The 12,712-nt window shown below is 38.8% G+C and overlaps 1 protein-coding gene across 4 annotated transcripts in view; it reads left to right on the forward strand.

Moving 5' to 3' along the window:
• LIN28B (lin-28 homolog B) overlaps nucleotides 1–12,712 on the forward strand; it is a 98,385-nt gene that overhangs the window by 45,714 nt on the left and 39,959 nt on the right. For all 4 annotated transcript variants that reach the window (XM_026065722.1, XM_026065726.1, XM_026065724.1 and 1 more), the window contains exon 3: nucleotides 8,823–9,007. In XM_026065722.1, the coding sequence (XP_025921507.1) occupies nucleotides 8,823–9,007 (185 nt within the window). The remainder of the gene's footprint in view (nucleotides 1–8,822; nucleotides 9,008–12,712) is intronic.

A 12,712-nucleotide genomic window follows, 5' to 3' on the forward strand; every position in this document is an offset into this window, starting at 1 on the left:
GGTCAGGGGCGGACCGTGATACCTCCATATCGCTCCCTCCTCCGCCGTGCGGCTGGAACAAACTGTCTGGCCTTCACCAGCTAGTTCGTTACTCATGTTGCAAAAGGGTGGTGTGCTTTGGCTGCCACGTACTGTTTTTCCCGTGTGCCCCCTTATCTTTCTCCCTGAATTCTCTCTTGTTCCCACATCACATAGTAGGGCAGAAGTGGAAAATTGAGGTACTGCGGTTGGTTTTGAAGATGTGGCTAGCAGCTGTAGAAGGGTGTAGAAGGGTTCTGGATGAACTTGTGGTTTAGTTTTAGGTGAAATAGGTCTACTTAATAAGTTGCTGGACTGAATTGAATAACAGGGTGTCTTGGAGAACCTGTTAATGTGGACCCCAGGCCCTTGTTTCGTGCAGGAAGAAAAGGTACCTCCTCCTAATGAAAATAGAGGATAATCTGCCCTATTTAGTGACTGCATAAAAGTCACGTTCGTTTGTTCCTAACCTTTATAGAAAGACCCTTTTGGTTTCTGCAGTACTGCCCCACAACAGCCAAGAGTATCTGTAACAGAAAATGGGGGCTTCTGCTGCATGAAGTGACTGTGACCATATGAGCGTGGAATAGCTCAGTGGCAGATAAATGAAGAGAACAGCCAACATCCAGGGACGTCCCTGGGCTCCCCGAAGAAAGGGAATGAAGCAAGTAAAGTCAGCCACAAGCGAGGGAAAGCTAATGAGGAGGCAAACTTGGAGATGTTTGACCATTGTGAGACAGTCAAAAAAGAAGACACTTCTGAATGGGTGGACTTCTCAGGCTATTATAAACCTGCTAGGATTAATGGTATGGTCTCAGGGTGTCCCTGAGGTAATGCAAGTGACAAGCTGTCAAGCTGCTGCCAAAAGAGGCAGTCCTGCTGCTCATGGCAGTCCCTCCTCTGCTGCCACGGCTGCACATTCCTGCAGCTGCTTTTGAGGCGTACTGGGGGTTTTCTGACTCTGCAGGGATCCAATGCAGAGAGCTGACTAGCAGAAAACCTAACATTACCAAGAAACGGTAAATGGTTTTCTATACAGCTTCCAGGGTCAGTGAGCTGAGACAGGGGAAGAGGAACTGTCTTTTGAGTTGGCTGGACTGTACTCTAAAGTCTCTGCCTTGTGCCTAGCATGACTAGTGAGAAGATGCATAAACTAAGCAATGGGAGAAGAAACCCATCAGCAGAGGMTGGCTCAATTTTCATGCCAGGTTTTAAAACACACAGGAAGGAAAACTGGGTAAATGATAATTGCGCAAGTGGTAACCTAAATTACCTGTGTAAAGCAACAAAGGAAAAGCAAAAACTAGTAGTAGAACACTAGTCATGTAAGTGCTACACTCACAAAAAATTATACTTAATATAGCTAGAAAATGGGGTGAGGTCAGGGAGAAGCAAATAAGATGTTTATTATCCAGGTTCTTTTTATTAGTATACAAAACTAGAACAGCTGGTGCTGAACATGTAACCAGATATTATAGAGGCAGCGGAAATATGGTCAAATAGCATTCATAGCCTGACTATAAATACTGAGAATGAGACAGAAAATCAGTAAGGTGTCGTGAATGAAGTGGTATTGTGTAAAGAAATAAACAGTAGCATGGATGCAATAGAATCTGTTTGGTCAAAATCACTTTGTGAGGTAATTCTAAAGGACCTGTTGTAGACCTCTAGATTAGGATTTATATACAGATAGTGTAATAATAATACTATGAGAGAGAAACACCAGTAGTGTTTCTCAGTACAGTAGTATTGTAGGCTACTTAGGCTAGATTTATGTTTAAACACAAATGGTTATTATAATGATGTGATATTTCTGCATATGACAGTCAATAGTTTTCTTCCTGAAACAGTAATTCAGAATAGAAATAATGCTGTTTTGGACTTGGAAAGAATTGAGGACCTTACATAAGAACTGATCATAAAAAATAAAAGACAAAATGCGGACTGGGTTAATTTGGTTTAAATTAAATGAGATGATAAAAAGTCAGTAACTTCATTTTTTTTAAAGGCATGATTTTGTTAAATTAAGAGAACTGGTTAGCGAAATTGGGTGAGCTGAAGTACTTTAGGCTTAAATAGAGAAAAGACTTTGACTATCTGAAGTTTGAATCCCAAGTAATTCAAAAGGAGAAGAATTGCGGGGAAAATTACCCAGATCTTTTGAGCAGAGAACCTTCTCCTAGGAAGGATATTGGCAGTAAAAAGGTGATATGAAAGGAAGAAGGAGTAGATTATCAAAGAAAGTGGTCTTGGAGGTCAGAAAGTATCGTGATGGAACAAGAGCTGAAAATGTTAAGTGGAGTTAGAATTTACTAAGTTCCTCAGAGTTAAAGAAGTTAGTAAAAGTTTCTTTAAACATAAAATAAATGGAGAAAAAAGAAATCAGGCTGCTGTATAGGAAGGGTGGTTTTGAATTAAAGTGAGCCTATTGTTCAGAAACTAAATACCTGTGCACACTCCTCAGTAAGAAGAGTATGGCAACAGCAACAGGATGATTAATGGGAATGAGGTTATGTAAATGACTGCATTTGAGGTGGCAATTCAAGACACAGAAAAAAATTCTAAGCAAATAAGGATGTGAATTTGTGGTGCACCAGCTACATTGCAGCAACTGCCTACATATCACTTCTTTCCTTACAGTAAATATCAAGTAACTTGAAGTAGCTTATTCTATCCAGCAAATATTGTGTTCCTGAAAAATGCAGAGTGTTTCATAGCTTTATTTTTAAATAATTTTTCAATTAAAAACTTACTGTATAGTACATTGGGCTTTACAGAAAAAAATCTGGTGCTGCAGTTCCTTCTCACTGGTGGATTTTTCTTTTTTACCTATAATATTAAGGAACACATTTTAATCTCAGTAGTTACAGTTTCCAGTATGCTTTGGTGCTCATTGAACTGCTCTGTGGACAGATTTAGCTCACTGGAACAACAGAAATGTGTTGCTGTTTCTTCTTCCTCCTGTCCTCCCCTCCTCTCTTTTTTTAAATGGAGTTTGTTTCCTGTCAGATTAGTGGGTAAAACTGGCTGGTGGGGAAGGCAGAAAAGTGCCAGATTTGGTGCGAGATAAGCTTCAGGGAGCAGGAAAAAGCCCTGGAGGTCAGCAGGAGCGAGGAAAGGGAGGGAGCAATGGCGAGCTGTTAGATGGCCTTATGGGTGCCTAGCCTTAGCTTTCTGTGTTAATCTAAGGTACGTGTTGCCTTTTGAGAGACTATTGTTTAATGTGGATTTTTTCGTTTCATTTTGGAGTTTTTTTGTTTGCTTTAGCATTCCATCTGCAAAAATATATTATCTTCACAAACCTTTTCAGATAAACTTAGTGGACTGTCGCAGCCATGCTTGTATCATGCAATTTACATTATTTTGCAACACTTCCCTTAACATTTACAGTGCACAATAATTAAATTATTCTATTTTTGACCTAATGCAGGTAAGAGCACTAGTATAGATCCACTGTTAATTGTTTTACCTCTGTGTCCTCTTATTCTGTGTGGCACAACAGTCTTCAAAATCACTCCCGAGATTGCTAACTCCAGACAGAACTGTACAAGATAGTTTTGGAGAGAATTTCTCCCAGTGTTCAGTGCAGTTGAGCTTCAGGATATGCTTTCCTTCATGTCTGGATTTAATTGTAAATAATTTGTAGGTGAAAAAACATTTTCTTACTTAGCAGGCATATAAGTGGCATCTGGTCATTGTACAAATCAATCAATCGATCGATAAAAAGGGGCAGGAATGAGAGATACAGAAAATAAACTATCTACGCAGAATTGGCCCCAAATAACATTTTTTCCTTATGAATTTCATGTCCACAACAGCAGTTGTGTAAGGCCCTGACTAGAAATGACAAAGAAGTAAATTCTGCAGAGGAGCTTATTGGGAACCTGTTCTGCCTTCGCTGCCCACATGTTAATAGAAGTTATGTGCACATATCCAGAGGAGAACAGACCCCTGTAATGAGCCTTAATTCCAAAGTTTCTTTTGTAGAAGGAAGTGAGAGTTGTAAGCACTTCCTGACACTGCCAAGAAAATGGTAATTATCTTTGCAACAATCCTGCTAATACAGTTTGTGCTTACTATGGGTCTTTTTTGTTTGTCTCATACTAGGGAATACTTTTCAAGAACTTAACGGACATTGGTTTTTCACTTTTATTTTTTGTTGTTGTTGATACTCCTACAAAATTGCTAGCTTTTTGAGCAAAGCTGTTGCTTGTGACAGGTATGTGAGACTATTATAGGCCAAACTGCAAAGAAATAATGGTATAACTTTAAAAAAAAAAAAGGGGGTACTGTCACATTATAAAAGAAAAAAAAAGCAGCAGTCTGAAATCACTATATTGACCGCAGGTAAAAATAACAACAAAATCTGTGACAGCTGAGAGAAAGGGAGAAAAGCATGTTGCTTTTAAGTTTTGCCTTTGTTCATTGACCGTGTGCCCGTATACCCTATTCAGCTCTCTAGAAATGGTTCACTGACTTGAAACTCCGGCTGCCTTTAATTGTGTGGGTTTTATTTATTTAAGTAATGGGAGAAAAATATTGAGCTAGTCAGGACTTCTTAACTTTTGATTTAAATAGTTAACTTCACAGGTATTTTTTGTTCAACTCTTTTAAAACCTGTGTCCCTCTTAATTTTTCTTATATTTTTTGCTGGTTTACAAATGCCATCTTTTCAATGTGGTTTTGAATTGCTATTGCACCTTCAAAGAGTCTCGCTGAGAGCTGGCTGACAGCATAGTATATATTTACACAATGTCAGCAGCAAATCCATCTATAACATTGAAACAAACTGTTGAGCTGTATTAAAGGATGGTACTGTGCAAGTCATTTGGATTTTTTTTCCTTCTTTTAGCATTTCTCTTTTTTTGGAAAAACAAACATGCAAAAATTTACACTTGCATAATACATGATTTATGAAAACATGATAGTTGTTCCATAATTTTGTTTTTTAATTTAAAAAAATCCTCTTGTAAATATTGTGCATTGTTTAGAAATTAAAGTTCTGCCTCTAAAAGCAGTGAAATGAGAAAAATAAAAGCATTTTAGAGTACTAATAATGCCCTATTTTAGGTTAGGAGTTTCTGCCTTTTACTGTACATTTTTCTTTTTAAGTAAAGTAGAATACTAATGATTCATGTATATCAGATGTCAACCTCTTGGAGTTTGTTTTATAAATAGTGAAACTTGGAAAGGGAAAACGCATAAGCCTTGCTGTAGATTTAAATATCTCTTCATTAAATTGTAATTAAAAACAGACAAAAATATCCATGGCTTCTTTGGTCTTATTGGGAAGTATGGCTTTCTGCTTGAGGTTCGCTTTGTGATTAGCACAGACCTGTGTTGCAACGACTGTCTTATTTTGGAACATTCAACCATATGCATTTGACTGGGACAAAACACATTTTGTGCAGTTCTGTCATCTTACAAAGATTTCCCCTTGGGGCTGCTGCAGAATTAGGAGGTGTGGATAGACCTATGGATGGGTTCACGCCACAGGCGAAACCTGGCATTTCAAGTGATGGGTGGTGGGGTCTTCTTCTGCACATACGCTGAACTTCGATGTTTCTTCATTGTCATGTAGATCCCCTTACTGCTGTTTAGACATTTTGCCATGGAGTGCTCCTTGGAGCAATGCTGCCTTCCTGGGTGGTTTTGTTTTATTGGTGTATATAGAATTACTGTCTCCCAGTTCTGTTGGGGGCAGGAGAAGGGCTGTGGCATGTTTCCTTCTTCATACCTTATACTTTCACTTCCCAAAGTTGCCATGCTTATGATTCAGGCAGCAGTTATGCATTTCTTCTTTCCTGTTCTCCCTCTGCCTTTTCAGTGCCCAACCTCTCACTTAGAAAGTCAAGTATTTGCCTCACACTTAACACTGTTACGACATTTGGTGGAAGAGCCACGTGAACTAGAGCAGCATGACTGGATAAGCAGAAGTAGCCCTCGTTCTAGCCAGTGGAACTGTGTTCTTGCTTATTTTTGACTACTGGAAAAATTATATACAATTGAGTCCCTTTTCTCAGACTCTCATTCATAGTTTCTTGTTGCATTATGAGTGGTTGCTACTGGGTGGAGTGTGAGAACTCAGCTGGTTCAGTACTTGGGTTTTTTGAAGCAAAGGTGTGTGTGCTCTCACATGGTTTCATTGAAATGAAGTGTTTTGTAATCATTAGTTTAGTCTATCAGTGCTGCGTGAAATAGACTTTGTAGTAGTGTCCCTCTTTAGGAAAACAGACAAAGGTTAGGACAGACAACTCTGTCGCAGAACTAGGAACTGAAATCCTATTTTCTAGCCTTGGGTGGGATTCAGATCCAAATTAAGACATCTGAACTATGGAAAAATGGAAGTTGGAAGGGACCTCTGGAGGTCCTCTGGTCTAACCTTCTGTTGAAAACAGGGCCTTAGATTTGGTTATTTAGGGCCCTGTCAAGCTGAATCTTAGCTATTTGCAGGAAGGGAAATTCCACCACTTCTCTAGGCTTCTCAGTTTAAGTGTTCTCATGGTGAAGAGTTTTTCCCTGTATCTGGATGGAATTTCCCCTGAAGCAACTTGTGCCTGTTGCCTCTTGTCCTGTCCTCTGTGCATCCTGTTGAAGAGTACCTTTGTCTTCTCTATAACTATGTAGGTGTCAATTCTTGTGCTCTGTTAAAAGTCAATGAAGATATGATGTCAGTACAGCCTGCAGAGGAAAACATCGAAACAGCTGTCTGGGGTGGGATTTAGATGCCTGAACAAAGTGTCTAGTGCCATTTCAGATGCCCTAGAGTATAACAGTCATCTGCATGGGGCTGGCAGCTATGACACAGGAATTACAGGTGACCAATGCTCTTCTGGAGGAGCAGGTAGAACTAGCCACAAGTACTCCACAGTAGCTAAACTGACAAAAAATGCCTGTGCTTAGGCAACTGATTCCCACTCTAGATGTCTATTTTAAAATCCACTGAAGGTGTTGACTCCAGTGATTGCAATAGAAGCTTAAATGCTGTGGACATGTGAGCATGTGGGCACTTAAATTTTAGATGTCTTAATCTAGTATTGCATCCCACCTGTCATGACTTCTGGCATTCTCGTGTGCTTTCTTTGGAAGACTTGCAATGTGCTGATACAAATAAAGACTGTTTTGTCATACTTTCTCTTAGAGTGATAAGCAAATTGTTGGTGCCTCTATGATATGCCTGTACTGTTTTGAGAGGAGTCACAGCCTTCTTTCAAGCCCAAACTCAAGTTGAATCTGCATTATTTGAATATAAACCTTAATCCCAGGAACAGGTTTTAGCCAAGCTTAAGGCCACGCTGGACGAGCTTAAGTGCCCTGTGGGTGGACAGGGTGTTGTGTGCTGGGCCTGAACCTCTGCTATCGGTCCCTTCCGTTCTTGAGAGGCTGTCGCACCACTGGGCAGGCAGCAGAGCTTCAGATCTTTTTTTACAAGGGCCCTGATATCTCATGCCCAAAGGGTGGATGAGGTTTGTAGACAGCCTGAGCTCAGACTGCCTCAATAATAGTGTCATGGTGCTGCAGATCTCCTTATACCCGTAATGTGGATGCAGGCATTGCGGTCTATGTCAGGGATTGCGGCAGGCTTGGGTAGTAGATGTGACTTACACAGTCAAGTGTCACTTGGCTTTTTTTGACATTTGGTTGAGTGGAAACTTGTCTGCAGTGAAGATTCCCTTCTTGACTCTGTGGTTCAGCTAAACAAATGCTGGAGAACTGAGTGAGAATCAATCAAGATACATTTTTCTCTTTGCTATGTAGAGTTCATGAGCAAAGGAAGAAAACATGTTTCATAACTGTTGTGCAAAAAAAAACAAAAAAAAAAAACCAAGCAAATGTTTGGAAATTGCCAGGGATTTTGTGTTACTCTCTGCACGTCCAACTGCTCTCATTCATGTAATGTGTAACTTTTAAATAAATCTTCAGTGCAACAAGTGTCTTATTGATGAACATTTCATTTAAGAGTTTGGTTCATCAGTTCTGTCCTGGGGTGTAGAACTAGTGTTCTGCATAATTTATAGGAATTCGGATTAGAATAACATTTTCATTACATTAAAATCAACACTAAGCTCCTACTGACTACAGCCTGTCCAAGACTTTGCTGGTACAGTGTAATACAAAAAGATTTGTCTGTATTTGTTTGTATCACTTGCTCTGGTGACAAAGATTTCCTTTTCTGCGAATTAAAGTACAAATCCATACGTAAATCATGCTAACAAGGTGAGATTTTTCAGTAGTGGACAGAAATTTAGCAGCTCAGTAGGGATATTTAAATTGCCATTTTTCAGTTGACTTTACTAGAAGCGCCTTGCTCCTGTCTTTTGTGTTCATTGTTATCTTTGATTCAGACCAGCAGAACTACATCCCAAATACAAGGAAAACAAATGACAATAATTTTGTTCATAAACTAATTTGCTCAGAAATGAGCTGTTGCTCTTTTTCCATTTCATTAAAAAAGCCTTTTCAGTTAATAATGTCTTAACAGACTCTTAAACAGAAGGTTTTTTAAGAACACAGCATTTACTGTAGCTTCTTAGATGCATAGCATTCAACACAGAAAAGGAAAATATTATTTCATTTTTGTTCTTACTGAAAATAAGATCTTGTTATTTGTTTAGTGTTGAATAATGTTTTCAGCGTGTCCAGGACTATAATTTGTAGCATTATCTGCTAGCTTATATAGAGGGAACTGTTATTCAGCCTGTATGTATTCCAGTATGGTAGACAGGGTCATTTGTCCTGTTGATTATGAATGTAAATATTGTTTTTAAGGCAATGGTAACCAAGAGTATTTTTCCTATTTACAGAGCAAGCTTTACATGGAAGGATTTAGAAGCCTAAAAGAAGGAGAACCAGTGGAATTTACTTTTAAGAAATCTTCCAAAGGCCTTGAATCAATACGGGTAACAGGCCCTGGTGGGAGCCCCTGTTTAGGAAGTGAAAGACGACCCAAAGGGAAGACAGTACAAAAAAGAAAACCAAAGGGAGATAGGTAATTTCCTTACTTTGCTATTTCCTCTCCCCCTCCCTTTTTGTTTCTTTGCAAGTTTTTCTCAAAGTTATGTTTTCAGCATTTATTCATTTGTGAAAGGAAACCCTTCTATATAAATTTGGCTTTTATATGTAGCCTAGTAATTTGATTAGACTTACTAAGCTGTACCTATACAACTACATAAATCACACACTTGATTGGTTTTACTTCAGAAGGTAAATGTTGGATTAGAAGGAGCCTGCAAAGGAATGTAATATTCTTTTGAAAATACTGCTATTAGACTGAAAAGAGAGGTCAGTCTGAATACAGGTGAAGTAATGTCAAGTTTAGTTGAGAACTGTGCATGCTAAAGAGTGTATTGTGTGCAGCAGGGTTTTTAACTGTGCATCAGTAGTTTTATACAGAAGAAAGTGTAGGTAGTGCAGTTAAGGTTGAAAGTCTAATATTAATAAGGTATGTAATTTGATTAATTATATTTTTACTTAGTGAACAGAATATCAGGTGTTTTCAAAAGCCTTAACGCCTGATGGTCTGCAGAATGGCTTACTGTTGTAGTAATATGTTATGTTTTACAGTTTAGACTTCAGAGCTGCACATCCTTACACAAGTGCAGCATCAGGCCTTGTGTAATTGTTTCACTTTACTTTCTGCCTCTAATGGCTTGAAGAAGTTGTATAATACTCTTAACTGTGAAGCCACCTGCACCTAGTTCCACAAGGGAAGTCTTCCTGCCTAAAAGCTCTTGTATTTATGTGAATATCACTTTTACCTGAATCTCCCTTTTCCCTCATGGTATTGCCGAGCCCAGTAGCTGTAACAACTGAGATGAAGGGGAATATATAGTTTGTGAAGGTCTGTCCATTCTTAGTACAGCCCAGAATCCTAGTAAGAGCGTCCCAAGAGCTGAGTTTTCCCTTGTAGTATTTGATTTATGGCATGACTTAGAGGTGGCTCTCTTCCATTACAAATTCTAAAACACAGGATAGCTTGGGAAAGAGAGGATCACCTGAAAAGGAAGCCCAGGCTCTGGAAACTGGGGATTAGAAGCCTTTTCCCTTTTTCTTTGCAGGGTAGAGAGAAACTTCACTCGTCCCTACCTCCGTTAAAAGGCTTCCTTTGGGGTTCCACCCCTGCCTGCCTTTTTTTTTTTATTAAGGACTTGAGACAACATGTTAGTTGTCCCTCTTTTCACCTTCTTTGTAAAAGCTAGAGGCCATGAACAAAATTTATTGCTGCTGAGTGGCTGCTGTAACAGATCAGAGTCCACAACCACAACAAGGGGAGACTTTGTAAGCAGGACAAAGCTTTCTTTTTGATTGGTCAGCATATCTGACCTTTCAGAGCTGCGATGCATGCAACAGCTGTTAAAAATCCTTTTTTTTTTTTTTCTTTTAAGATAGTCTTCCAGTATAGTTGTTCTTTATCCATTGGTTTTCCACGGACTGTAACTACTAATCTGTTTAGGATATTAGCAATATCATTGTTACTAATGTTTCATATCAGGGTGACAAAATCCGTAGTCATGCTATCGTAATGCTGTTATCCTGTTTGTTGCACATGCACATGAGGGAAGACGGTCCTTGCCTCAAAAAACCTTGATATTTAAATGGGCAGGATGTAAATAGACCAGGAAAAAATTACTTATTTAAGGAGACACTGATTTGAACAAATGTATGCATCTGTAGTGCAGAGGGGAGTCAGTGGAAAGGAAGTGGTACTTTCAGAAGGTAATTCATATCAACCTAGGTAATCTAGAATAGATGGGATGAATCTTGCCTCTTGGCTGTTTCTCTTTGTGGGCTACAAAGGGAGCCTAGCTCCAGTGCTGTAGATAATTACCTTACAGGTCTCTGAAGTTAAGTGAGATGAATCCCACTCTCAGTTACATTTTGTCATAGCTAAAGCACAGAAAAATTTGAACAGATGCACCTTGAAAAATGGTGCAGGGGTGTGATCCATGAGACAGTGCACTCTTTCATGTTTCATCTGCCCTTTAAAGAAGGAAAAATTCAAAATTAAATTGAGTTTGAATATGTAAATATGGGCAAAACCATCTACCCGCTTCTGCTGTCTTCAAAATTCTGGTTATGCTTAAGGAGACAAGACACCAAACCTCTGAAGTAGCATTGACATTTTCACTCAGTGAGGAGTAGCGTCTTTGCTTGCTTGGAAGGAAAAGTAGTTTTGAATACCTGACCAGTAAAAAAATGTTTCTCCAACACATATAGTGGAAAATGTATTTACGATTTCTATTCTGCCATGAAAAATGTATTCATTTATGAAAGCTAATTCCATGTTCTTGTCTTCATCTCTTTACTACAATATCAATACAATATCAATACAATAGACTGAGGGTCCTGTCTCACTTTTAAATGAATCGCATGACTCTATTAAGCTGTGGTGTAGGCAGGATATAAGGCAGAAGGGAAGAATGATGGAAAGAATTATAGATAGCAAAGGCAGGGGTGGAAAAAAGGCAAAAGCAGCAATATGTGCAGGGAGAGGAAAAAAAAAGAGAATTCATGACACTGAGGTTATCGAATATTGTTGCTCTAGTTTGTAGGTGTTGTGGTATTTCCACAGTAGACCCAGAGTCTCTCCAAAATTTGCAGAATGTTGTTGCTATGGGACCTTGATCTGATAATGTCCCCCCCCCAACATTACTGATGGTCACATTAATTTTACAACAAATAACTTTAATAATGTAGTAACAATATATTTTTATTATATATATATATATATTTTTTTTTCCATACAATATCAAGAGTAATCTGGGCTAAAGGGGAGGTTTCTGAATGAAAGTTGGTTGTGATTTCAGACCAACAACTGGTGGGGTTCTGAACTCATGGATTATGCCAAAAACACAGAGTGGTAGCCCTGGGGCTCTAGGGCTTGTCTGCCTAAGCAAGGCAGAGATTGAATTTGCATTATGTTACTTTGCAACAGGCTGCAGCTCCCTGTGCAGGAACTCTTAACACATGCTGAACACAGAGTGTTTCGCTCAACTTCAGAATAAGCTGTCTGACACAAAAGCATGCTATGCTGCTCCTTAAGAAAGACTGCTGGGAGTTGATACCAAAAAGGTTAAAGCACTGTGAATTCACACTGAAATCTACTGTTCAGTAACTTATAGACAAGTCCATGAAATCTTGAGATCTGCAATATAACAAATGAAATGAGAACCTAGCCCACCCTCTCAGGATAAGGTTCAGAAGAGGAAAAAAGGAGGAAGGAAAAAAAAACAGGTTGCATTTGTATTTGTTTTGCTATAGTTTAATTTTAAGAGGCTGGGAAACTTTCAAGGGAAAAATGGATGAAAATTTAAAATCACTTTTTTTAGACAAACATTTCCAGTGTTTGTCTGTGACAAAAAAAAGGGGGGGGGAAAGACCGTTTTACTAGTTGTCATTTTTTTAAGATTATTTTTACAAATTTATGTATCTGGAAAGTTACTCTTTAGTGTAGTGTGTATTCAAATTTGACCTGCAGACCTTTGACACAACATTAACGAAGATGAGTGATGCTCCCAAGACAAGAATCTAGGGTTAGCTTTGGGACCTCGAGGCATTATTCAGAATCTATAAGTATTCCTAATAGAAACCCAAAGTTGAATACTTTTTCAGCAGAGTATCTGTACTGTTGAATCTGCTTTGCTTGGAATTAACCTCAGGTGGAACATTTTGGAAAAAAACTTTTTGATTCTGA

The sequence above is a fragment of the Apteryx rowi genome, unplaced genomic scaffold (genome assembly GCF_003343035.1).
Source record: "Apteryx rowi isolate R43461 unplaced genomic scaffold, aptRow1 scaffold_230, whole genome shotgun sequence".
Classification (NCBI taxonomy): Eukaryota; Metazoa; Chordata; class Aves; order Apterygiformes; family Apterygidae; genus Apteryx; species Apteryx rowi.